The 27,415-nt window shown below is 37.6% G+C and overlaps 2 protein-coding genes across 3 annotated transcripts; one reads left to right on the forward strand and one right to left on the reverse strand.

Moving 5' to 3' along the window:
- Nucleotides 1–345: 345 nt before the first annotated feature.
- On the reverse strand, nucleotides 346–2,485 carry rbp4 (retinol binding protein 4). Of its 2 annotated transcripts, none has more exons than XM_015375227.1 (6): nucleotides 2,363–2,485; nucleotides 2,061–2,163; nucleotides 1,850–1,986; nucleotides 1,641–1,747; nucleotides 1,155–1,367; nucleotides 346–863 (listed from the first exon to the last, which is right to left on the reverse strand). In XM_015375227.1, exons 1-6 carry the CDS (start codon nucleotides 2,455–2,457, stop codon nucleotides 823–825), a joined length of 696 nt encoding a protein of 231 aa, XP_015230713.1. In that variant the 5' UTR covers nucleotides 2,458–2,485; the 3' UTR covers nucleotides 346–822. The 2 variants fall into 2 exon arrangements, with proteins under 2 accessions (XP_015230713.1, XP_015230714.1); XM_015375228.1 differs by having other exon boundaries at nucleotides 2,248–2,389.
- An 8,355-nt stretch (nucleotides 2,486–10,840) lies between these two features.
- Nucleotides 10,841–27,009, forward strand: pde6c (phosphodiesterase 6C). The gene is made up of 22 exons (XM_015375231.1): nucleotides 10,841–11,308; nucleotides 12,895–13,047; nucleotides 13,706–13,795; nucleotides 13,922–14,062; nucleotides 14,148–14,222; nucleotides 14,323–14,387; nucleotides 15,006–15,072; nucleotides 15,714–15,761; nucleotides 15,843–15,992; nucleotides 16,050–16,193; nucleotides 16,545–16,610; nucleotides 17,815–17,970; nucleotides 19,595–19,702; nucleotides 19,788–19,897; nucleotides 19,976–20,063; nucleotides 20,154–20,254; nucleotides 21,652–21,759; nucleotides 21,925–21,988; nucleotides 23,738–23,812; nucleotides 23,945–24,028; nucleotides 25,941–26,094; nucleotides 26,180–27,009. The coding sequence occupies exons 1-22, from the start codon at nucleotides 10,841–10,843 to the stop codon at nucleotides 26,230–26,232; spliced, it is 2,568 nt and encodes an 855-aa protein (XP_015230717.1). The 3' UTR covers nucleotides 26,233–27,009.
- The last annotated feature ends 406 nt before the right edge of the window (nucleotides 27,010–27,415 follow it).

Genomic DNA, 27,415 nt, shown 5'->3' on the forward strand with positions numbered 1-27,415 from the left:
ACTGTTAACATGATCATACAGATAATTTACTAAGGACTCGCTTATGATGAAGAATTAGTAAAGTCCCAGATTTTCATGCTGTGGCGGAAATTGAAATTTGCTGTATGTGTAAGAAACCCCTCAGACAATGTGATACCTGTGGATGGCTTCAGGAGACCTAAATTATAGCAGCTGAAGGGCTTTAGACTATCAGGTAGTTTACGACAAAATGTTTTCCTTTGATTATTAAAAATATAACCTTATCAAAATATTACGATATCATTTTTTACCCCAACTCTTATCATTCGATTTTCCGACATTATGAGGACTTTTCTACAGTATCAGGAAATTAAGAATTTCAACAGTCAAATGTTTGAATGTTTTATTTTAAATACAGGATCTAGTACACATCAGTCAAGGTTAACAGACGGAGCCAATACTAAACACATTTAACACCTATTTGATATTACAGTTTAATAATATACAATTGTGCTTTGTTTGAATGTTCTTCTGTAAAACAAAAAAAAAGCCTTTTCTATAAAGTTGTTAGAATTCTTAGACGCTTGGATCATCGGAGGATTTCTCAAGTGATTATAACTTCAGTGATCAAACAAATAGCTGTTCAAATATGTTTAAAAATAAGGCAACAGATGTTCAAGATTTTCCCTGAAATTCAGGGAAAGGAAAGCTGACAGTAAATGTGAAAGCTTGGAGTTTGTGTGTTTTAATTTATAAAAAAGAGAGTAAACCCTTTCCTGTGAGAGATTGTGAGGAAAGGTTGAAGAACAGATGGGATTCAATCTGAAACCAGCAGAAAGGAAAATGGAAGCATCAAGAAATGTGTCACTGAGGTGGCTCTGCATTTCCACTGTTCTCACAGAAACCTGCAATACAAGAAGAAGAAAACGTAGCTTATTAAAGATACATTTATCAAACACACTGCTTTATATTTTTCTCTCTTTCATTTATTCCACTGCAGATTGTATCCAGCTGGAAATGCATCAGGATGATTTCGGAGTGTGCATTCCTCTAATCAATCAATGAGATGATCATGAGGTTTGACTCAACATAAGTTAATCATTCATTTGGTCTTTCACCTCATTGAATAACACGATTCTGTACCCACCCCCGATCAATAGAGGTTGGTAAGCAGCACTCATAGGGAATGGACTCACCGGTGTGTGCTACACGTCTGTATTTGCCTAAAAGACAGATGTCCATCTTCTTCTGCGTGATGATGGCCTGATCCTCTGGCCTCAGGCCAGTTGGGTGACGTGAGAAGACGAAGGAGTAGCTGTCCAAGCACGTACCGTCTGCGTCGAGCAGTCTGCACGAGTAGTGGATGGCATAGTTATCGTAGTCGGTGTCGATAACCCAGTGTTCGTCATCTAGAGTCATGGAGAGTTAGAATATTTGCTTCAGTTTGATCAAATTAATGTTTATCTTCATAGCACCCAATGGACCCATGAATTCTGTTCACCTCATCGAGGCCACACTGAAGTTTAGAACAGTCAAAAGTAAACAGAGGGCCTGGATTCAGCAACCCTGCTATGTGATTAGGTAATAGTATCTCTGAATTTCAGCAGACAGCTGAGCTGCCAGGTTGGATTTAGGGGATTTTTGTTCCCTTTTATCTCTATTGTGAGTCCAGTCATGCTTACTCCCTGTCTGCAGGTAAGAAGCAGCTCCCCAGTACTTCATCCTAAACTTGGCAGGGTCAGGAGATTCCTCAAAGGTAGCAAACATGTGGGCACACATTTCCCAGTTGCTGAGAGTCAAAGAGAGACAAAGACAAGGTAAAAAAAATAAATATTCAGTGATTTATGTATAGAGAGCAGGAAAGTCCGCAGGGAGAAGAAGAGAAACCTACTTCAAGATGATGACTCTACCCTTAGCAGTAGCGGTCATTGTGCCATCTTCTCCAATGGTAAACTGGGCGACGACGTTGTCAAGTAAGAACAAACCCTCTGGGTCCTTCTTTCCTACAGCATACCAGGTCCCTGCATACTATTGGGAAAAGTTTTCTTCATTAAACCATGCAAGTTTTACTTCCAAATGATTGTATTTTACTCACAACTTACCCTGGTTTTGTCAAAGTCCTGCTTGACTTGGAAATTCTCAATCTTGCAATCCTGTGCCCAGGACAGTGCCAGAAGGCAAAGAGCCACAGTGAACCTTAGCATTCTAGAGGAAAGAAAAGGTAAGCGGTTAGATTCAGACAGTCTGGAGGAAAAAAAAAGCAAGGAATACCAGAGCAGAAAGCTAAACCTTTCTGGCTGTTATTTTCCCTGAAGTTCTCAGCTCAGATTGAGTGGATTCTGATGAAATTCCTCAAAATAAAACCTCAAAAGAATAAAAAGATAAACCTCTTCATGATGCATACCTTGGTCGAAAAAGAAGTGGCTTCCTCAGAGAGATTCCACTCTTCAGTGTCCCCCCTGGCTTTATATACAGCTGCCTGCTATTGCATAAGAACATTCAGGGGTCCTAAACCTCCCCTGCTCACCATAGCATTACATTGCACAAACATTTGCATAACTCTGTGTGCTGGTCCAATTGATTTGTGTGTTATGATTTACTGCCTCCCTTGAATCAACCTTTTTGGAGAAATATCTGCCCTAACTTCTGAGAATTTCTAGGTCTAAAGAACAAAATGGATAAGAAGAGTCGACACTTTTAGGATTTTTACATAGATTGTTAAAACATGAAGTCCATCTGTTGTGTTTGGAGCTGAGCTGTTAACTTAGAGAGTGTCTTAACACAAAATTAAGAAATATGAATAGAAATCTCCTTTGTTTGAACTGAATTTTGGGTTCGTTTTTAAGAACTTTCAGAAGTTATAAGTGCTCCCAGGCCATCATCGCTGTAATTATATCAGCTGCTGCTTTATCTGGGAGTACTCAGAGTGTTTGTATAAAACAAGGACAAAGTCCACTCTACTTTGCTACAATCGCTTACAGTCAAGATCTTCTTTATCCTTTAAAGATGCATTTTTTGGGGTTAAACAGATAGAAAGTTTTCACAAAATGTTTTACATACAAAATCTGTGTGGGGTTAAGTTTTTTATCCAGGCCCTCAATCTGATAACCCTTTATAAGACCAAGTGCAGTTTAAGAGTCACCTCGAATGTTTATCAAAGGTTATCAAAGAATCCCAAGCGTGGATAGATGACACAACAGAAAACTTAAAGGTATAGTAGTGGATGCTCTTTTTCCTGGTGGATCTTCAAAAAAAGTGGTCCTACTAATTGTCAACCATTCTGGTGATATGTTTACGTAAGGCCGTCCTACGTGCTCAGTCTGGTCAGTCTGACATAGTGGGAAAACTGAAAATCCTCTTTTGGAAAGTAAGCTTGTATGAGCGATGAAAACAACTTTTAACGAGAGAGTGCATGGGGAGAAATGGGCTTGTGCATGCTCTCACACGCATTTAATAGTCGTTTACTCTCGGGAGTAGGTACAGGGTTGTGCATGTGCAAAATGGAGAAAGCTATACCGAGACGGCCATGCTTAGACCAGAGAAAATTAATCAGCAATGCTGCATTGAAGCCCATAGTAACTTTGAAGGAGCTGCAGAGATCAAAGGTTCAGGTTATGAACATTGACTGTGGCTGGCTGGATGTGCTCTCTTCATCCTCTGACATGGGAGCTGGCTCAGAGCTCATCTGCCTGGCTGTGTGTTTCCTGGACGGGGCCGACTTTTACAGTTGCTTTTTGTATCTCTGTTTCTGTCTTCTTGAACCCCAGTGGGCCTCGGCAGATGCCGGCTCACAGTGAAACTGGTTCTACTGGAGGTTTCTTCCTGTTAAAAGGGAGTTTTTCCTCTCCACTGTCGCTACAAGCATGCTTAGTGTGAGGGATTGTATTTGAGTCAATGAGTCGATGCAATCAACTGGTTTTCGTTAGATAGAAAACTTTGAATCAATTTGACTGTATGATCTGTTGAACTGTATAGTGCCCTCAGATGACATGTGTTGTGAATTAACACTATATAAATACATTGAATTGAACATTTGGTAAAAACAACAATTCCCTCTATAAGTCTGAGCAATATGTTGGAGTTGCAAGATTTCTGAATAATTGAAAATAAATAAGTTTTATTTGACTACTGTAAAACGAAAAAACGAATGAGGGTAAAATGGAGCCAGAGATCTACAGGCCAATTGGTGCAGCGTCTGCTGTGAAGTGGGCGCTGTACCGGTCCGTTGGGGTGAAAGAGCGGAGCCACAAGCCAAAGCTAGCAATTTACTGGTTGATCTACGTTCCTACCCTCATCTATGATCATGAGCCAAAAGAACAAGATCCTGGATACAAGCGGCTGAAATTAGTTTTCTCCGTAGTGTGTCTGGGCTCCCCCTCAGAGATAGGGTCAGGAGCTCAGTCATCCGGGGAGGACTCAGAATAGAGCCGCTGCTCCTCAACATCAAGAGGAGCCAGTTGAGGTGGCTTGGACTTCTGGTTAAGATGCCTCTTGGATGCCTCCCTGGTGAGGTGTTCATGGCAAGTCCCACTGGGAGGAGACCCAGGGGGAGACGCATGACACATTGGAGGGACTACGTTTCTCGGCTGGCCTGGAAAGAACTTGGGATTACCCCAGAGAAGCTTGCCCAAGTGGCTGGGGAGGAGCACATCTGGGCCTCCCTACTAAAGCTGCTACCCCGGCGAACGACCCTGAATAAGCGAAGACGATGGGTGGATGGATGGATGGATGGATGGATGGATGGATGGATGGATGGATGGATGGATGGATGGATAGATGGATGGATGGATGGATGTCTAAACTTAATGTATATGTGCATTAGGCATAACAAGCATGTAGAGACTGTTATGATCAGATAAAATGAAAGAACATTCAGGTCTAAATGACAAACTGGTTGGGGGAAACTAGCATCCTGAACACAGTATTCATACCCCGATGGATGCTTACATTTGCTGGAAAAAAGACAGAGTTGATGGGAGGATGCATGGAGTTAAGGAGGCCAACCAGGAGGAGTCTACAAAGGACTCTTCAGACCCTGTGTTTGCATTAGGATTAATCCAACTGTGCATCTCTGGAAAGACCATTTACTGTCCAATCTGACTGGGTCTTGTATGATATGGTGTGGTATTTTATCATAACAAAGCACAAACAATTAAGTATAAACATGTGCAAAGGTGCAAATTATTCACACATTTAGCCACTTAAATGTTCGAAAAATGTGGGCCTACTAACTTATAATTCCGAGGGTTGATTGTTTTCTTTTCCCTTTTTGCCCCCCTTCTGTTCTTTTAATGTTTTGTGTTGGCCTATCATAGAAAATGTCCATTGGCACATAATCCACTATGAAAAAGATGAAGGGTGTGAATACTTTTACAAGGCATTGTATGAGCAGGGTCACATAACAACTGTCCACATCTGTTTTTCAGTCTGTCCTCTGCAGACCTATTACAAACAGGCTGGGATTTTGCTCTGAGATCGCAGAGCCACGCCTCTGATTTTTAACAGAGGCACAGTGGAGCCAAACATCTGTAGCTTTCGCAACCGAGGCCCAGGCCAGCAACAAGGAAGGAACACTGCTCTAGCTTTATTAAACGTAAATATTAGCAGCTGGAATTTGACCAGAAACAGGCGCAACATTTCACAATCCTGAAAACTGGCAAAGAAGTCATATATATTTGCCTGCCAAGCTTGTGTGTTTACATTACACATTTTGAGGAGTTTTTTGGCAGCATGGGACAAGTTCTTATTTTTAATGGGGCGTGAGATATGAGTAACTCAAGACCCCTATAAAGTTCTGGATTCAATAAAACACCTCATGGCTTATTGAACGGTTTCCAGCTCAACTTTAAAGCTTTGGCAAGAGTAGCTTTCTGCTAATGTGAAAACTTAGCAGTTCAATCCTGGCATGCAGAATGTGTGATCAGGCCTTGTGCCGCATAATAAAAGACTTTTTTTCTCCCCATGTTAGATATTTCTCCAGAAAACATTAGAATACTTGTTATGCAGCATACAGTCACCTGCTATTTTGTTAGGTACATTTTGTGAAGTACTTTGGACCCACTTTTTCCCTCAGAACTGCCCTTATTATAAAAAGGCTGCTTGAAACAAACGCTGGAGAATTTAATCCAGACTGACATGAAAGCATCATGAAATCATACATCTATCATTGCAATCTCCAGTACCATCACATCTGAAAGACGCTGCACTGAGATCTGTTGACTTTAGAAGCTATAAAGGTCCATTGAAATCATAGAAACCAGATAGATAAGCTGGATGATGGGTAAACCCTGGCAACAACAGGTCTGTGGTGGTGTTTAGGGACCCATCTGGGTTAAAAATCTCCCCCAAACTATTACACCATCACCATCGGCCTAAATTGTTTCTAAATGGTTCCCACTTCTGACCCTCCCATCTGAATTTTACCGCTGCATTTAAGACTTGTTGGATCAGAAAAGGTTTCTCCAATCTGTTGTCCAGTTTTAGTCTTTGTGTAAATTGTAGCTGTGTTTTCCTGTTCTTTGCTGACAGCAGTGGTTTTCTGCTGCCATTAGACATCTGCTTAAAGGCTAAACATCTATTAAGACACTATTCTGCTTAGTTTGTTTTGAATAAGTTGCTTGTTGAGTGATTGTTGTATTTAAATCACCTCTAACCTGTCTGTCCTTCCTTAATAATTGATGACATTTTTGCTCTCAGAGCTGTCCCTTAATAGATACAGTACTACTGTACTTCTGAGAATTTATTGTGTGGGAAAGAAATCCTCGAACAATCTAGAATAGTCAGACCAGCTGAAGCAATAAGAAACAAAAGCTCCTAAATCCCTCCTTTCCCATTCTAATTATGGATTTGAACATCAGCATGGTCGTTTTTGCCATCCTTCGATGTTTTAATGCATCAAGTTGATATTATATAACCCAGTAACTATTTTGACAGGCCATTAAGTGCATTCAACTTAACAGATCACAACTACTACATTTGGCTTGCAAGAAAGAGTTCAAAAAGCAGTAAAAAGTGCAGAAGTTCAAAACCTATCATGCTTTACAAAATTGCATCTTTGTGTCTTATTTAACTCATATAAAATGCAATTAATAGCAGATCAATTCTATTATGATATATCTCAACTTAATACAGTTCACTCACGTTCATTGTGCTTTTATTCACACAACATCAGTTTTCACAACAGGTTGGCTAGTTTAGGAAAATACAGGATCCCACTGAGAGTTCGTGGGGTAGTGTTTTGGAGAAAAAGAACCGCAGTCAGGGAGGGTGGCCATCTGCTTTAGCACTTGGTGGGGGAAGAAGGGAGATAAACAAACATGGACAACTAGGCCAGAGATGTTCAGTTAAAAAAGGAAATACCGTGAATGCTTGTAAGAAATTAAAGTGAAACTTATAAGTTATACAGAGAAGCCATCCTTTTAGAGAGGGAATATTTAGAAATCTAACTACTGAAAATAATATACTGTCAAAAAAGTATATGCTTAAATGAAACACTTTTGCTTATTTTTCTTTTTTCTTCTTCTAAATAATACTAATTTACCCCTAAACAGAATAACAGTTTGTGCGGTTAACTACCATCAAGCTTTGGCAATTACAAATAATGATTATTTTACTTTGATGTTGAGGAAATTGTCTTTGCAGCAAATTTTTTGCAGACTTTGTCTAATTTAACCACATATAGGGTTATTGAGCATGAGCAGCTATTAGTCATTCTTTTGTGGGTTCTTTTTTTTCTTCTTTCTACACCTTGTGCTTTTTCCTGTTAGATTTCTATCAGACTCCATATATTATATATATTTTTAAGCTCCCTTCTGGTTAATTAGGGCCCATCCTTTCAGCTGCTGTGCCTTTCTTTCTGCCTCATCTGTTCCTCGTTTACTCTGATTAGCTCATCTGATCCAACTTGGGTAAGTATATCTGATCATTGGTTCTCTGTTGACTACATGCTTCTTATCTCTCTTCATTGTCAGTTAACATCCAGACTGTAATTCTTGTCAGATCTCTTTTTTTGTAAAATTGTTTAGTATTTCCACTTATTTTGTTATTAATATACTCAACCTCATCTGGTCTTTGCATTTGATTCCTCGATTAAACGTAACCATGGCAATGATAGACTGTATGGAAATTCATCAGAAGTGAATACAAATCTGGACAAATGATAAAATGAGAAATGCAGTGTGGGAACATGCATAAAAACAGTTCAAGGATACAAATACACTCTGACATGCACATATATGTGTATCTATTCACTGAACTTAAGCATTAGAATTTTGCTGTCACAGACTGACATAAGTCTTTAAAAATGCCAAAAAAATATTTAAATAAGGCTGTAATTTTTGTGGCTAATCTTTTCAAGCTGCATGCATTTATATAGATGTGATCTAGTCCAATGTTACTTGGCTTCTTTTTAAAAAAATAGGCCTACATATCTCCATTTAGTTTCTTTCTCAAAGTTTTCACACTTGGATACCAGTTTAAGCTACGTATTTCCACAATCCTTACATAGTAACACCTTTCACTTTTCTCCATTGATCAGATTGTGTTAATCCTCAAAGCAGCATCTATTGAGGAACTTCTTTTCCCTCCATATTAAAGCAGCCCAACCAAAGAGAGAGCTTAATAATGACCAGCCATCTTTGTTCAGAGCATTGCTCTCCAGACTCCCACATCTCTGCAAATTGGCTGGCTTACAATCTCAGGACTGATAGCTCCATGATGTTTTCATTAGCAGTAGAGTAGAACGCTTTCACATTGAGAGCATTACAAGGGCAGCTATTGTGGCTCTGCACGCGATTGTTTCTGCAGACAGGACCTATTTAGAAACATGCTCCACTGTAGCAAAAACAAGGACAGAACATTATCAGGAGCTAATGGAGGATTGGCTTCCAGGGGAGGTTATTTGAGGCTAGCAAAGCTCCTGTCTCTTGATTGCTCAAATTGCTTAAACAAGGAACAGTGATCGCACTCTTGCAATGACTACTTTAAACCATTGCATAAAGCCTATATTTAGCACAGTTTCCCTTCTAAACGGTTGGAAGAGAAAATAACATGCATTCCTGGTAAGATACTGCATATAGTGAACAAACTGTAAGTTCTTCGTAGTAATACTGACTTGGTGTCAGTTTATAGGCACTGAAATTAAGGAAAAAAGAAGAAAATTTTTTTAAAAGAAATTAATAATGCTTGATTAAAAATGTCCCAATATAACTACTAACTTAATGTATTTTATTTGGGATTTGATTTAAAAAACAAACAAACAAAGATTTGAATTTATTACAAATAAAGATCTAAGGTGAGGAGATACTTTAGAACCATTTTTGCAGTAATAGGATAGGTTTCTACCAGCTTTGCACACTTGGATGCAGATTTTTTTTATGCATTCTTCTTGCTCAAAAGCTCAGTCAGATTGACGATGAGCTTCTGTGATCACCAATGTTCAAATATTTCCACAGAATTTCAATTTGGTTTTGGTCTGGACTTTGACTGCGGGCCATTTTCCCTAGTTTCAAGTCATTTGCTGGTTCCAAAAAAACAAAAAACTTTTGTTTTAGGATTTCCCTAGATATAACTTTCTTCAACCTTCCATAACCCTATAGCTTAACATCCCCTGTTTTAAAAATCACATCTCCACAGCATATAAAGCAGCTGAACACCAGCTTCAACTGTGGAAATATGGTGCTTAGCTTTTCTTTTATGAATGACTTTCTTTTTGCAACTTTTCAATAAAGTCCAGATTTAGTACAGGATTAATAGTTTTCTTTTAAGAAATTAATTATGGATCTGTGATTAATGCTCTGCTTACCCAGGCAGGCAGATTAGGTGGCTGGCTATTCATTGGTGTTCTTAGAGTCATGGCATACTCTGTCAGTTTCCAGATGAAGGGTTGAGCTATGCTTCATGAGATGATTAAGCTACAGATACAGCTTTGCAGGTAAATACCGCTTTAATGACTCAACTTCACCCCCTGATTTTATTTTTTTATTTTTTTTGTGTGTTGGTTTTGTCTATTTGTCCTCTAATGTACTCTTACAAAACCTGATGCTTTCCCATTAGAGCTGCATTTACACTGAGGCTGAATTAAACGGACTGCTTCTTATTAGGGGGTTTCTGAAGGCTGTTGGCTTGACTTGATTTCATTTATCAGGGTTAATTGGGTTGATCGCATATGTATGGAATTTATTTTTGGATTTTTGATGGTAGAAAGCTTCTTTGTGAAAGAGTATCATTAAATTCCTGTAAATCACATTAACATTTGTTGTTGTAAGATGACCAAACGTGAAATGTCTTCTTTATAGTAAAAGATAACAGGGTATGGGGGCCTCCTGGCATCTACTCCGCCCCCTGCTATAACAAGATCCTTAAGCCGTCTCAATGAGGAAGCCAAGGGTTGGAAAACAGCGTTCTGTCCTTAATGATGGACTTGATTTGTAATCTAAAGCATGTTTTCTTTGCTCACTCCATCTTTTCTCATCAGATCTGAAATGTGTTGATAACAAGCTTTCTGGTTGTAGCTCAGGTGTTCGGCCAGGCATCTTACTTGTCAGTGTCTCACTCTCCCTTATGAGCTTGGTAGGATTGGCTGATGTGAAATGATCAGCGTTGGGATTTGCAGGTTAAGGATGCTTAGAGCAGGGGTTTTAATGTCCTGACGTCAGGTTAATTAGCGGCGAATCTGATCCTTTCAGCCTCTAAGCCGCACTCTACCCTGTTCTGTCTGCTGGTGGACACAGGATGCGTCCAAGGAGGAGAAGGCACGTCCATTCAAAGGGATACTGATAGACCCTTTTCAGCTACAAGAGCACCGCTTTTATTGAAGTTTTCCCCTTTTCTTTTCTGGTGATGCTTTGGTAAAAAAAAAGAGGACAACTTGAGGTAAAAAAAAATGGCAGATAAGGACAGCGTGGAGAAATACTTGGAGAACAACCCGCAGTTCGCCAAAGAGTACTTCGATAAGAAAGTTCGTGCCGAGGCCCTGACTGCTGCTTTCTCTGAGACTCTTGACATTAAGGACACAGCTTCATTTAAGGATGTTAACGCCATTCAGGAGGCCAGCATCATCTTTGAGCTGCTCCAGGAGCTGCAGAAGCAGACGTGCATGGAGAAGAGCCTCCATAAGGTGCTGCAGAGAATCGTCCTCATCTTGCAGGCTGACCGGGCCAGCTATTACATCTGCCGCTCCAGAAATGGAATCCCTGAGCTCTCCACCTGCCTCTTTGACGTGACTCCAACGTCCAAGTATGAGGCCAACTTGGTGAACCCACAGAGTGAGATTGTGATCCCCACTGACATGGGAATAGTGGGCCACACAGCCACTTCAAAGAAACCACAAAATGTCCCTGACATCACTAAGGTGAGAGAATCTGGAGCATAGATGTAAAAATTTAGAGAGAGTTAAAGAAAAAAGCTCTATACAAAATCATTCAGATTTTGATTTTTACTTTTCTTAACTTTTAACTTTTTTTTTCCTAATTTTTTGCCTTTATAATGCAGATGTTTTTACCCAGATTATATTTTTACATAACAGTAATTATCATAACCAGAAAGCAGGACAATGTGGACTCTGCCACCTCCTTTTTAGGGGCTATTTTTTCGGATGACCTCCTCATAAGCAGGAATTCATCAATAGAACAGAACTCTCATACATGTATAAATGCTGATCTGAGGAATAAATTACCATTATCTTTTAATCTTTCCCAGAATGGTACGGAGCCTAAATCCTTCTAAATCTGACTCTCATTTGTTCATAGTCACCTGGTATGGACTCTTTTTATTTCAGGATGGGCTATATATATTTATAGCCTCACTTGCATAACAAGATTCCTGAGATCTCACTTTGAAACTCTGTTTAAGATCTATACAGCAAACTGCAGCCAATGACAAAGCTGAGCCAAGATTGTATGTGGCCTAAATCAAATCGCCTTTAGGCTTCAGTTTGCTAATAAACATGGAGCAGTAAATTAATTGAGAAGCTGAGGTTATTTCTCTGACTTGTTTGGTTTGGTGTTGTTTATATAGTACAGTTTTTTAAATAGAAAATCACTAGTTTCACATAGTAGGGACCTGTTTGAATGTTTTAAAGGAACACTTGGAAAAATGAATAATAAAATGCACTTGTGGGCTAATTATGCTTTGATGGAATTAAAAACCTTGAAGTCTCTATTATGCATGAAAGAGGGAGCATCATTTTTGAGAGATTCGATCTTAGGGTCACAAAGCTGGTTTTGGTTAGCTTTCGCCTTGGGCTGATTTTGAAAGGGATTGTTAATAAACTTAAGCTGAATTTTGTGAGAAATAATTATAAAAATATAAACTTTTATCTCCAAATTTCAAGCTTTTTCTTTATCTTGTTTTATCTACTATTTTAATGCTTTTGTATTTATTCCCATGTATTATTTTCTTTATTAGTTTATTTATGTAGTTACTGTTTTATTGATCTTTTTCTTGCCAACTACTAATAAGGTGTCTGTGGGTACAAATCAAATAGCCATGTTAAGAATAACTTTTTTTACGCATACCTGCTGGTTTTAGATTATATTTAAAGTTAAAATATAATGAATGAGACTTGAAAGATAATATGTTTAGTCATTTTGAACAGCAGTGTAAAAGAAATACACATAAAAAGTTGGTAGATAATTTCACTTTATACATTATGTCTAAATTATTTCTAGCATGCTTATATCCAGTATTTTTTTTCTAACCTGCATAAAATTAAGTGTTAGCTTTCTGTAGATAAAGAAGGTGTTATTTGCCACAATACTGTACATCATTTCATGTTTTGCTGTTTTAGTTGTCAGAATACTACTTTAAAAAGCAACATAAAACAACATTGATAAGTAATTTGCTGGCCAAACCATTGCTGTTTTAAAAATGCTTTTTAAATTTTCAACATTTCTGGATATTTTTCAAGCGTTCCCCCCTTTTTCCTCTTAAAACCAGAATTCAAAGTTCTGTGACTTTGTGGATAAGCAGACCGGATACAAGACCAAATGCCTGCTGACATTCCCCATAATGGCTGATAAAGACTGTCTCGGAGTCGTCATGGCGCTTAACAAAATAGGAGCTGATTCGTTCACTCCAGAGGATGAGAAGGTAAGACCGGTACATCATTATTCATCCTGGGAGAGAGAGAGAGAGGTGGAATGCTGCTTCAGATACCGCTGGCCATGAGTCTCTGGACTGTTAGATGCTCATGAATATTTACACTCCATAATACAGTTTTTTCTTTCAGTAGCATCCATTTTAATGTTTTTATTCTATTCTGGACACTGGTAAAAAAAAAAAAAAAAGCTGCATTCAGCTCATAGAAATGTTAAACTAATTTAAAATTACTTCTCTGATTACTCTGCAACAGTAGAGAAAAGGCCTTCTCATTACTCAAGAAGGGGCCAATCAGCTCTGACTGGTTCGGTGAAGAAGCATCACTGCAGGCTGCATTAGAATATTTTCACCCGTATCTCTAAAGCATTGAAAAATCATCCAAGCCTGAATAAACGGCTCAGATATGAACAATGCTTAGGTTAGCAGCTGAATTTAAAATCTATAAATATGTAACATATAGAGGAACCGTCATCACAAGTGTATGAACTGTCATGTTTTAATAAAATGCAGTTTGTGTGTTTATCCAAAAAATCTGCCAGTAAGAACAAACAATGTGAACATGTTTTTATAAAACTGCTCAGTTGAAATTTATGTATTCTTTCTTGTACATTTAAATCTTTAATCTGACTTCTAATCACTTCATCTACAGCTTTTCCATAAGTACATGACTTTTGCTCAAGTCATCGCTCTGCAGTATTACACAGCCTACATGTTCAATGTGGAGTCCAGGAGGAGTCAGGTAAACTGAACTACTGCAGTTTATTCCATGCCAGACTAGATATGTTCACTGAATCAGATGCCAGTTCTTTTTACAATAAAGCTTAAAAAGTGATAAAAATATATGAAAAGGATGTTCTGCTTCCAGGTGCTGCTTTGGTCTGCTAGCAAAGTCTTTGAAGAGTTGACAGACATAGAAAGACAGTTCCACAAAGCTCTCTACACAGTCAGGACCTACCTGCAATGTGAACGTTACTCAGTGGGGCTGTTGGACATGACCAAAGAAAAGGTCAATGTTACTGATATTGCTGCTTCTGCTATTTTTGGATCAGTGGATTTTAAATCTATAACTTTTTATGGGCTTCGTTCTGCAGGAATTCTACGATGAGTGGCCTATTAAACTAGGAGATGTGGAACCTTATAAAGGACCCAAGACCCCAGATGGCAGGGTGACAAAATTCCCTTTTCTCCTCCCAAATTTCAGATTTTCTCATAAATGCGTTGAAAAATTGAAGCTAATTTAAAAGAAATGTCTTTTCTTCATTGCAGGAAATTAACTTTTACAAGATCATTGATTACCTCCTAGAAGCCAAAGAAGAAATCAAAGTCATACCGTAAGCATCGCTGGCTCAAATTAAAGAACGTCGAGTGAAAACTGAAAAATAAATGAATCAATCTTTTCTGCTGTTGCAAAAAGCTTTTTATCTCCCCTTCTGTTGGTGGTTGCAACATAATGGTGGGGCTATGTTTCACCACATTGGTCACAGTATATATAATAAACTTTTTAATCGGCCCTTCATGTCATACGCCATGTCACATTTAACCAGAATTAGTGGATTATTAGTTTTAATATTTTAAAACTAATAATATCTAATATTTTTAGATCCTCTGATCAAATTAAGAAGAATAAATTATGTTTCAGTGATATTTAATTAATAAGAATGGGAGGTTTTGTAATTTCTTAATGTGGACCAACCCCCACCTCACCACAGGTTGGATTTCTCTAGGTCTTTCAAAGTGAGATTATGCAACACGTAAAAACCAACAAAAAGCAATTTGGTCAATTTAAGGGCTTTTGAAAAATAGTTTGCCCTCTTTCCATATTTATACAATGAAGCAGCCTTAGCCGAGACAAAAAGAGATTTCTCTTTCAAAAACGTGGTTTTTAAAACGTATAAAACATTAAAATGTTGCAGTTTAAAAAACTTCATATTTCTTTTCTGTTTACTCAGGGGTCCCCCCGCGGATCACTGGGCTCTGGTGAGCGGACTGCCAACCTATGTGGCGGAGAACGGCTTTGTAAGTCACAAACCTTAGCGTGAAACACCTTGCAGATGATTGCTTTCATCTCAGCTAAATCTCCATCAGAATATTATGCTTAGATTTGCATAATAGTCCCAGCTGTCAGCATATTGGGTTATATACGGTATATATATTGGGATATTTATAAGTTACCAACACTGAGTCCACTATAAATTTGACTGGAGATGCTTAAGATAAATATGGTATTGTATGAAGGGGAAATCGAAGCTGAATCCGAAGAAATCCACTAAAATGATAATGATTCTAAACCTACCATTAAATGCACAAAGAATGGCTACAAATCAAGAAACAGAAAAGTCCTGACTAGCGAATGTCAGACTGGTAGATGATTAAAGGGAGTGTAAATATCTACTAAAGAACATAAAAATAGCTATTTGGTGGTAGGGTGCCCTAACCTTTTCTCCATTTAGGAAACTCATTTTTGTTGGTATCTTTGTTTAATCAGTGAAAAGTAAATTGCAGACATTAATAGAAATAAAATAAAATCAGACACCAATAGCTGAGTATCTCTTTACATCAATTTTTTTAATGACAGAAAAAAATAAAAAAAGATTGATAGTAGCTTTTAAAATGTTAAAGAGGAGCCTTTTTAAGTGTTTCTGTGTGCTTCCCTGCAGATTTGCAACATGATGAATGTTGCCGCAGATGACTACTTCACTTTCCAGGTATGAAAGACCAAACCAATCAAAAGTTGCTCTGATTTGTTTCAGGTTTGTGTTTAAAACTCCAATATCTGTGCTTTTCAGAAAGAGGCTGTGGATGAAACGGGTTTCATCATCAAGAATGTCCTTTCCCTTCCCATCGTCAACAAGAAAGAAGAAATCGTGGGCGTTGCCACCTTCTACAACAGGAAGGATGGAAAACCTTTTGACGAGTACGACGAGCAGATCACTGAGGTTGGAATTCTGTGACAGTTATTTTTTGCTTTTGCACCTTTGTTATGTTTAAACCAGGCCCTGACACAGTTCCTGGGTTGGTCTGTGCTGAACTGCGACACCTACGACAAGCTGAACCGTATGGAGTGGAGGAAAGACATTGCCCAGGAGATGCTGATGTACCAGACCAGATGCACCACGGACGAAATGCAATCCATTCTGGTCAGCATCAACATGGCTTCCTTTGACATTTTTCTCTCTTAGCTAGCATTCCTATCCATACTCACATTTGCTGAAAAAGCAATTTAAGCAGTAATTTACAGGAAAGCTCATAGAATAGCTTTCCCAGAAACAATTTCGCATCAGAGTTTTTAGAGGACTATTAAAAGGTCAGGTTTGTTATACGTCCACTTGGCAACTAACATTTAGAAAAATGACACAAGGGTTTATACACGGCTTTGAGCTCTTTCATCAGATGAATAAGGAGTAAACTGTATTTTAAAGGTCTCTTAATCGACAGAGCATGTTGATGAATAGCGCCTAAATGTCACGTGAAATCTTTTTTATTACCAGAACACCAAGGAGAAGTTTGACGCAGACCCTGAGGACTGTGACCAGAAGGAGATGTACAAATTACTGGTATGTGTCCTTTCATCACGGGAAAATCTGCTGCACAATCATCCCCGTGGAAACAGCACATTTACAGACACTGCAGAAGAAAACAACCTTTTTTTCTTTGTCTTACATTCAATCAGATTAAATATCATGTAGTTTAGTTTGAATCTCACCAAAATTATTACTGTATAATAAATGTCATATTGTTTCTTCAAAATCAGAAGTTTAATGATATGGTAAACCCTGGATGTTTTACATGGCTTTGTAGGATCCTAAGTCATTTACAGCACTAAAGTTAAATGGAGGAACAACTGTTGAGGTGTTAAAACTAAGATCTAATAAAATGAAATAAAATAATTTGCCATAATGACTATTTTCACTTATAAAGAAAGAAGGGGAAGGCCAGTAGACCTAAGACCTTAAACCAACTGGAGAGTGCAAGGCGGTAGCTTCATATTGTGAGTGGATTACTGCAAGAGCAACTGCTGTTTACTTTACAGGATAAATACCATCACAGGGGAAGAAACGAAGAGAAAGTATTAAGGTGACCTCTTAAGGTATATAGGAAGCCAGAAAATTAAAACACGGGCATAATTTGACAATAACTACTAGGCTTACTGCCTCATCAATAAAAAAGTTTCTTAAGAAAAACAGAGCCAATTACTGCAGTGATCATTTAATAATAATACTTGAGCATCATTGATCCACAATGGAGAAATTATGTCTTTGCATTTAACCCATCCCTTTGGGGAGCAGTGGGCTGCCATTGTGCAGCGCCCAGGGAGCAGTATGGGGTTAAGGGTCTTGATCAGGGACCCAGGGTGGAGGCTGTAGGGATCGAACCAGATACTTGCAACCTACTCAGAGCACAAGCACACTGCTCTGCTCCAACCACTAGGCCAAAACTCCCCCCTTAAAATCGAGATTTTAGTCTTGTAGAAAATTGGAGGGCAGAGGTGCATTTTGTGTGCAAGATTCCCAACAGACCTGACAAAGTAAGGTAAAGTCTGGCAAAGTGTTATAAGAAACTACCGGAAGCACATTTGACCCAAGTCACATTATTAGAAAGAAGAATCTACTAAATACTGAGAGAAAATATGTAAATGTGTTGATTTAAAGGAAGATATTAAATGGCCTCTTCCTCACTTCTATAATAGCTGTCATTTTGTTATTGTTTTTCAATCAAAATCTACCCCTGATTTGAATGATTAAACCATTTTCTGTGCAGAGGGCAAACTGCCCGCCGGCAGACAACGTGGATGGAGAGAATTTGTACTCGTTCGGCTTCAGCGACTTCCCCGTCTCAGAGTTAGGCCTCATTAAAGCTGGCATTCGCATATTCTTTGAGCTCGGAGTTGTCGAAAAGTTTAAAGTTCCTGCAGAGGTGAGTCTGTTTTTTTTTTTCTTTTTTTGTATAACAAGGTGCTCTGAAGTTCTAGTTTCTGAAAAGGTTCTGAAATATAAATGGGGGAATAGGTCTCGTTATTTCTTAACACCTCTGAATAGGAATAATATATTTGTGAGGATTTCAAAAAGATATATCATTTTAGGTGTTTGCCTGGATTTTTTTCTCATTAAATGATTGGACTGGTTTAGGACTGTCAGAGTGATAACTTTCAGGAAAAGCCCTGAAAAAATACCTTTTACTTGAAATTACAACCAAACACTTGTTTGTTACACCAAAATAAAAATGACATTTTGTAACCAATAAAATTGGCTTTTCATTTACAGATTTAATGCTATAAAAATGTACAAAAAACGACTACATTTAGTAGTATCTTATTTTACAGAATATTAAGCCTTTATTTGTTTTTATAGTAGCTGGCTTGTGTTTTAGGCAATCTGCAGTGGTAGCCATAAAGAAAGATGGAGGCCTAAAGGTTTTCATCTAGAATTTCTAAACAGTTTTACTATAATTAGATTCAGTGTTTCTCAAAACTTTATTCTTTTTTAATACCATTTCCAAGCAGCCAGTTTGTTATCCTTCATTAAGCCAGCTTCAATAGGTTGGGGAGGGGCAGTGCTGCACTATGCTGTAAACCATACCTTATTTATAATTAACTTTGAAATAATCTGGGTCAACAAAGTGTTACACATATGGTAAGAAATGTTAAAATAAAATAAAAACAAAAAGTAGAAATGTATAATAGAATCAGCATCTCTGGACGTGCAAAATGCTTTATAGTTATTTTTTCTTTAATAAACCCGATTTCAGAAAACAGAAAGGAACCTGCCTGACATGCAGGGGCAGATCATTCCATAACTTCGGAGTGGCTACAGCCAAAGCTCAGCCTCCTCTCAGTTTCCACTTAAATTCAGGAACATTAACGAGCTGTGGGTTGGCAGAGCTCGGAGGGGCAGGGTTATAAGGGCATATTTGAGTGTAACAGAGTGGTCAGTATATCTGTAATAGTTTTCCTCGGACTGTATGCAACCAGCAGGAATTAAAGTTAGAGAATATGTGGCTCATCTTATTCTCACTGCTTTTTAATTTTGGCCAAATCAAATGTGTGTTTTAAAAATATAAAATAATATCTAACAGTAGCATCTTAAGATATTTCATTAAATGATAGCACTGTCTTCAGTATCTGTTAGGAGGGGTTGCTGGGTCAGCGCTGGGACCCGGCACTAAGACAGCAGCTTCTGTGTGGATTCCCTCTAGAATGTAAATCCTTGACTTAAGTCTGAGATTTCTAAAAGGCTGCCAACATTTCAGAATCCAGGATCATCTTTAACAGACAGGGGTTGAAATCTCAAAAGGATTAAACAAAGCTACTTTGCTGGAGTCCATTCAGCCTTCCTGTTATCTCCTTGCTCTCTGTCGCTCTTTGGCAGCCTATACAAACCAAAGAAATGTTAAAGTTTATTCCCTTCTTACATAGCTGTTCTTTTAAACTCCTCATTGATACTGATTTTTACTGACTTTGAGTTTTAATTCTGTAGTACTAACTCTCATACTCAGCTGATCCCCATGCAACATGCAATAATAAACGTTTTTTTTCTCTCAGACGCTGACTCGGTGGATGTATACTGTGAGAAAGGGTTACCGTGCCATTACTTACCACAACTGGAGGCATGGTTTCAATGTGGGCCACACCATGTTCTGCTTACTACAGGTAATACAATCTTTGTTAAGTTACTTATTTGATGGAGGAATATGAGAATACAACTCTGATCCATGTCTGAACTTATGATTTGCAGACAGGGAGGTTGAGGAAGTACTATTCTGATCTTGATGCCTTCGCCATGGTGGCTGCAGCTTTTTGCCACGATATTGACCACAGAGGAACAAACAACCTCTATCAAACAAAGTGAGTTCAAACGCCTTTTTTTCACAATCCAATAAGAATATTTTTTTATGATTATTACTCTATTTTTTTTATCTATAGGAGTGCATCTCCTCTGGCCAAACTTCATGGCTCCTCCATCATGGAGAGACACCATTTGGAATACAGCAAAACGCTCATGGGAGAGGAGGTGATTACATGGAAGATTAGTGAAAAACAGACTCGCTGGTTGTGGTGACGCTATAAACTGACCATTTTCTCTGTCTGTCCTCTGCTGCAGAGCTTGAACATCTTCTGCAATCTGCAGAAGCGTCAGTTTGAGACGGTGCAGCACTTGTTCGATGTCTGCATTATTGCCACTGATCTGGCCCTTTACTTCAAGTAGGTTTTCACAGAAATATTTGGAATTAGCTCGTGATTACAAAATATAACATTTTCAAGTCTCAAATTTCATTTTTTATTTATCAGGATTGATATAAATAATGTGTGTTATATATTAATATTATGTGTTTTAATATTATTTTAAAAGCTAAAAATACATAAATTGTTTATTGTTTAAGATGGCAACTAATTTCCTATACGAGATAATAAATAAAAAATATATAGAGATATTTAAAAAAAGTCATGTTATATTTTGCGGCTTCAACTTGGCTCTATGAATATGAAATGTTAAAAACCCCTGGAGTAGAGGCTCCCTATTTTAATATTGGATTGTCTTCCAGGATTGTAGAAGGATTTTTTTTTCTTTTCTACATCATTTTGTTTGGTAGTTTAGGAAACATTTAAAAACCCGGTTCAAATTAAATTTAGAATTCTCCAGAAAGGAACCATTTTGTAAAATTGTCTTATTTATTATTCCATTCAAAATCTAAAAACACTAATGGTAAGAGGTAAAAAAAATCTCCATGCTATGTGGTAAATCAAATAAAAAGCATGTGGATTAAAGATAAGGAAAAATAAAAGCACCCAGTTATTACACATTGTTAGATTTTCCTCAAGAAGAAAAGCTCAGGATTGGAAAAATTGAACTTTTTAATACTCGTGATTTTTTTTTTTCTCATTGATTTTCATTTTCATTCATTTCACATGGAAAAGTACGATAAGTTATTTTCTATATTAGATTTTAAAGACTGCTTAGGAATCCTATGGAAGCCTAAATCTCAAATAGCAAAGAAAAGATATATATATATATAAAAAAAAACCATATATGTTTATATCTTTTTTTTAATCTTTTTTACACATTTCATTGTTAGTCTACCGTAACAACCCTTGCTAAAGATGTGCAAAAGGTTAGAAATATATGATAATTTCTTCCAATAGACTAATTAATCTCACACTAAAAAAAAACAACAACAATTACTTGACACCATCGTTAGTCCTCTTTTATTCAGGCATATGTTGCAATTGTGTCCTAGAGAAAACTTTTAATTTTTTTTTACTCCAGATGAAGCAATTATGATTGATTTTAGCAATAAATGTAAAAAAAAACAACGAAAAAAAAAACTTTGTGTTGGATAGCAAACATTAACTTGTCAGCAACTAATTTTTCTTTTTTTAAGACAAAGAGTTAGCATTTTTTAAATTTATATAAATTATATAAAGTTTTCATCCAATCCTTTATAGTAATATTTCATTTTCCAACTTAATAAATGTATTCTTTTAAAATGTATAGGATTTGCTACTGTAAAAAAAACAACAACTATATATTGAATTGTTTTAAAGTTGAATCCACTGGGTTATATATAAATAGGTACTATTTTCTATTTGTCTACTTCCAGGAAAAGAACCATGTTCCAGAACATTGTGAATGCCACAGAACCAATGCCAGAGGAAAAGGAGGCCATCGCCTACATTTCTAACAATCCCATCAGGAAGGAAATTATCATGTATGGAAGCAGTAAACACCTTTTTCTTTATTTATTTTTTTTGTCGAATTCCTGCCCCTGTTTCCACTGTGAGCCGCCTTCTGACACAGCAGGCAGCAAAAAATCATATTCATCACAGCCGGGATGTTGCTTTGCTTTGACTGACTGTCTGTTTCTCACCTCTAGGGCCATGATGATGACAGGCTGCGACCTGTCAGCCATCACCAAACCCTGGGAGGTGCAGAGCAAGGTGAGCCTTGAAGTGAAGTTCACCCGTAAATAAGACTTTTCTTTTCCCACTGTCTTTTTCCGGCTAAAGTCATATGTATCCAAGCTCTAATAATAATAATAATGATAATACTTTTTATTTAAAGTGCCTTTCGGGACACCCAAGGACACTGTAAAACGAAGAATCAAAATACAAAATATACGCTATGTTAAAAACAGTGGAGGCAGTCAGTGGAGGTATGCAGTCTTGAACAGATGAGTTTTAGCCTTCATTCAAACAGAGTTTTTATATTATGAATATTAGGTGTGTGTGAATTCCAGAGATAGGAGGCTCAACACAGTAGATTGTAGTGATCTGAAGGAGATCTGAGAGAAGTGGGGGAGCAAGATCATGCATGACCTTGAAAGCAAACGGGAGGATTTTGAACTGGATTCTGAAGCTGACAGGAAACCAGCGAAGTTCCTTAAGGATTAGGATGATTTGATAGAAAGAGGAGGTTTTGGTATTTAAACTAGCTGCTGAATTCTGGACCAATTGAAGTTTGTGAAGAGATTTCTGAGGAAGACCAAAAAGAAGAGAATTGCAGCAATCGACGCGGAAGGTGACGAGGCTATGGACCAGAACCGAAGTAGGGTGCGGGGAAAGAGAGGGACCAAGACAATAAATGTTTTGCAGGTGAAAATAGGCCGAGTGGGTTATGTTAGTGATGTGGGAGATGAATGACAGAGGGCTATCATGTATGACAACCAGACGCTTGACCTGAGAAAAAGGGGAGGTGGTAGAACTTTCAATAATAAGAGAGAAACTGCCAATCTTCTAGAAAACAAATTTGGTTCCTACCAGGAAGATCTCTGCTTTGGTTCACCTCCAACTTCCTGAAGTTCAATTGCAACAGGCATTTATACCAGCAAGGCAGGCGTTGAGGGATGCCAGAGGGAGCTTTGAGTTTGGCTTACCAGATACCGTAAATAGAGCTGGGTGTCATCTGCATAACACTGATATTGATATGATATAAAAATCGATATTGAATTTCCAAAAGATATTGCCAAGAGGCAGAAGGTAGATGATAAAATATAGGGGCCCCAGGACAGAACCATGAGGCACACCGGATGGACACGACTTCATTTGGATTCATTTAATACGGCTAGAGAAGTAGTAACAGAACAAGTAGAGGGTTGTGTGAGTGATGCCACCTGAAGATGAAGAAGGATGGGGTGAGAAACTGTTGCAAGCGGCATTCAGGACCACGAGGATAAGAACGGCAATGAGACCTGAGTCGGCTGCCATCAGAGGGCTGTTTGGGATTTTGTTTGGAGAGTAGTTTCAGTAATAGGACAGGGGGTTGTTAGAGTGAATTTGAGAGGCAACTGTTTTTTCCAGTATTATAGAAATGAAAGGCAAGTTGGAAATGAAGCAAAGGTTTTTGTAGTTGTTCAGATCTGACCCAGGTTTTTTCTGTGTAGGATTGATTACTGCGGTTTTAAAAAGGGAGGAATGATTCCAGAGCTTAGCGAGGAGTGAATAATGGTGGTTATGCTCAGAAGCAAAGGCTGGAGAGAGGATTTGACCAGTTATTGGGATGGGTTATGATTAATGTAAGAGTTCAGGATAACAATGGATATTTAATAATTGGGAAGGAAGTTTTAAGAGGGTTGAAAATGGCCACCACAATGCACAAATATGTCCATTTCATCAATGGTGCAGTGATTTTTTTCTTTTTTACTATTTTTTTAATACTATTGATTTGTCTGTGTGTGGCTGTTTTTCCAGGTGGCTCTAATGGTTGCTGCTGAATTCTGGGAACAGGGTGATTTGGAGAGAACTGTTTTGGACCAGCAGCCAATTGTAAGATCAGCACTCCTCCAGGGTCTTCATTTATTCCCTTTTTCATTTTCATTCCTTCATAGTTTTTTCTTCCTTTCTTTTTTTTTTCCACACTGGAAAACCTTCTTGTGTTTATCTCCCTCCCTCTCTTAGCCCATGATGGATAGAAACTGTGCCGAACAACTACCCAAGATGCAATGTGGTTTCATCGACTTTGTGTGCTCATTTGTGTACAAGGTAAGCTGTTTCTCTCTCACTTCACTGCCCCCACTTCTCTTAAAAAATACTTTAAAAAGATACAAATGTAAAGATGGATGCTCCGACTCAAAAGAAGATTGATTTGCAGCAGAGAGAGTGTTTGCTTGAATCTAAATCCACTCATAGTGTAAAAAGACTCTTATGATGGTCTGTGCAGTGATTTTACAACTTAGTTCAGCAGTTTTTGCAAGTTACAAACTGTTGTTGTGTGTGTATATGTGATTTTCAGAATAAAATAAAAACAATCCCATTGGCAAAACAAATACTTAAAGGTTTGCTAAAGGAATAAAAAACACATAATATAGTCAGTCTTTTCTACATGGCATAAAATCAGCTGTGAGCTCAGTAATTAATCATATTGAGGTAAAAGTATTCATAACCCTTGCTTTTTCAATAACTTTTTCTTGTTTTAGTTTAAACAAGATTTAAAATGTTAAAAACAAAACATAACTATAATGTAGAAATAATACATTTGGGCATTTTTTATATAATTTACTTCTTTAACATCCACACTGCAAAAAATTAAAATCTACATAAGTCATTTTTATCTGCAATAAGTTGATTTTTTTCTTGAATTGAGGAGGTAATTGAGACACTTTGCCAATGGAACAGAACAATTTACATTTAAAATAAGAAAACACAATTGCATTGTCTTGTTTCAAGTGCATTTTATGTAACTATCTTATTTTAAGACAAAAAATACTCATTCCATTGGGAAATTATGCTATTTATCTACTCAAATTAATGGTAAATACACTTTATTTAAGGCATTTTTTTCATCATTTTTAGATTGTTTTTGCAGTGCAGGGCCATTGTTTGTTTCCATGTGTCTTTGAATTTTGAGTAACTGGTAAACATTAGAGAACAAGCATCATTATTAAGACCAAGGTAAACAGCAGTGTGGTCAGACAGAAAGCTGTGGAGTTTAAAGCAGGGTTGGGGTATAAAACAACATTTTACAGAGCACTGTTCAGTCAATCATCATAAGTGGAAACAATATAACAGAACAGCAAACCTACACAAGAAATCATTTGGAGAAATTGAGAGCATGAATCAGAGGAGCAGCCAGGAGTCCCATAATAAGTCTATAGCAGCTGCAGGGATCCACAGCTCAGGTTAACCGTTTACTCTGCAAAAAAAATATAGCCTTTATTGAAGAATGACAAACGTTTCAATAAAGAAACTCATAGAACACCCAGTTGAAGGTTTTCAGCATGCTATTAAGTGGACCAAGTAGGCATAAAAAAGTCCTATTATTAGATGACACCAACACTTTTGTTCTGCATGTAGCATAGCTAACGCTGCACATCGCCTATTGCTACGTTATACACAGTGATGGCACTATCATACTATGGGAAAGCTTGTAGAACACAGACTTCAATGATTTATAGACAGCTACAATTAAAATGCCACATTTTAAAGCTTACTGAGCGGTATCCCAAAACCCACTTAAGGCTTCTCGACAAAGCATTAAATAAAACTTTTCGTTTAAAGATGTTTCATGACAAAATGTAAAAGAAAATTTGGTATTTTGAATTTTTAAAACCCTATTAATCATCTATCAGTACAACTTTCCTAAATGATAGAAGAAGCTGGATAGTTCAATAATTTAGCATGCAGGACATCACTGGCTTCAGAGAGGTGTTTTTAAGCTTTCATCTATCTAAGTCCATGTGAAAAGATGCAGGTTGTGAACTTGTAGAACACAATAGCCGTCTCTCTCTCACCCCAGGCTGATATTTTGATGAGCACTCACACTGCGTGCAGCATGTCGCCCCTGTGGACCATTGCTGCATCATTTATACCTGATCACATTCCGCCTTTGAAGATGCTCTCTAAAGAGGCCCCGAGATGAGAATAACCTTCATCTATTGTTCTTTTTGTTTGCAAGGAGTTCTCCAGGTTCCACAAAGAGATCCAGCCCATGTTTGACGGCCTGAACAACAACAGGGCACACTGGAATGAGCTGGCTGAGGTGTACAACGCAAAGATGAAGGCAATTGAAGATGAAAAGAAGAAGTTGGAAGAGGAAGAAGCCAAGAAAGGTATGAAATGAATTAAGGATTGTATTGTAATAATCTGAGATCAAGAAATGCAACATTCTTATTCTGTTTCTGTTGTTTTTTTTAGCTGGTGGTGGTGGTGGTGAAGCAGGAAAGTCAAAGACTTGTACCATCTGTTAGGCTTCTTCTCTTCATGGACCTGGACTATTATGGACTGCTTAGGACTGATATCTACATCTCTAGTCTTTTCTGGTCTGAAAAGTCTTTCCAAAGCCATGTGATTTTGGCATTTTGGCCTGCGCTTCATAAGCTAGTTCTCTCTTTTCTGACCCTGCATCCTAGTCTGCTCCAGTTTTCTTCAGCTAGGTTAGCTACACTGGACAGGAATGCATGAGCAGGAGGAAACCTGAGCTGGAAGTAACATTGGGACTTTGCACAGAGAAGATCTCATTGAGAAGAAATGAGTGAAACCTCCTCCTCCCTCTGGTTTTAAGTGGCACCTGGCCAGGGACATAAAAAAACATTGAAACTCACAATATACTTGTAAGATAGTAATATTTTTAGGCCTGTCTGAAATCATGTTGCAATAAATTTACACAAACCTCTTAGTATAGACAATTAAAATAGATAATTACGAGCTATGCCAAAGTAATAGCATTTAGTATGTCTTTGGCATTTATAAGAACAATGTATAAAAGTACTTTAAGCTGCAAAATGCACTTGGTTGCTGCTGTTTTACCAGCCGACCCACAGAGAGAGTGAAGGCCAACTGGGAGGATAAAGACTTTTCTAATGTAGTGAAGGGGAGCTGTTAAGAGCATTTATACAGAAATATAATTTTATTCCCTTCAGCGCATAGAGAGGGAAAATTCAATCTGCTAGCTTTGTTCATAATGTAATGGCAATAGCACAGTGAACACTGGCACCAAACTAATTAGGGAAGATGAGTTCCTTCCTCCAAAGGCATTAGTAAGAATTCTGATGATATATTTATTTTAATATGTTATTCATCTACATACATATATATATATTTTTTTTGTTTGGAGAGGGATTCTGGGAATTTTGTACTTGAACCATCTTCAATTTGAGATTAACTTTTAGAGTTACAGCTGTGGGATGATGCAAAGAGTAGAATTGATCTTTTTTCATTTTGTCACAATATGATCAAAACAATGTTTTATGGAATTTTTTAAAAGCCACCAACCGGTTTTCTTACATAATTGTTAAAAAGGAAGGAAAATTATGTGAAAGAAAATCATTTGGGGTCATTTTGTTTCTGTAGAGACTAAACATTTACGGTTTTGTTGTTTTCCTAGAGCTTTCCATCTTAGCTTTGACTGTAAATGCAGGGTGGTTGTTCTTC

This window comes from Cyprinodon variegatus, unplaced genomic scaffold (assembly GCF_000732505.1).
Source record: "Cyprinodon variegatus isolate N-32 unplaced genomic scaffold, C_variegatus-1.0 Scaffold115, whole genome shotgun sequence".
NCBI lineage: Eukaryota > Metazoa > Chordata > Actinopteri > Cyprinodontiformes > Cyprinodontidae > Cyprinodon > Cyprinodon variegatus.

Bases quoted from the DNA above. Each gene is read 5' to 3' on its own strand.
- rbp4 (XM_015375227.1), bottom strand. From the start codon at position 2,457: ATGTTCTTATGCAATAGCAGGCAGCTGTATATAAAGCCAGGGGGGACA. The intron at 1,748-1,849 runs GTAGGTTTCTCT...TTTGACTCTCAG, and splicing joins GGTAGAGTCATCATCTTGAA to CAACTGGGAAATGTGTGCCC. The intron at 1,368-1,640 runs GTAAGCATGACT...CCATGACTCTAG, and splicing joins TTCTTACCTGCAGACAGGGA to ATGACGAACACTGGGTTATC.
- pde6c (XM_015375231.1), top strand. From the start codon at position 10,841: ATGGCAGATAAGGACAGCGTGGAGAAATACTTGGAGAACAACCCGCAG. The intron at 19,703-19,787 runs GTAATACAATCT...TATGATTTGCAG, and splicing joins CCATGTTCTGCTTACTACAG to ACAGGGAGGTTGAGGAAGTA. The intron at 23,813-23,944 runs GTAAGATCAGCA...TCCCTCTCTTAG, and splicing joins TTTTGGACCAGCAGCCAATT to CCCATGATGGATAGAAACTG.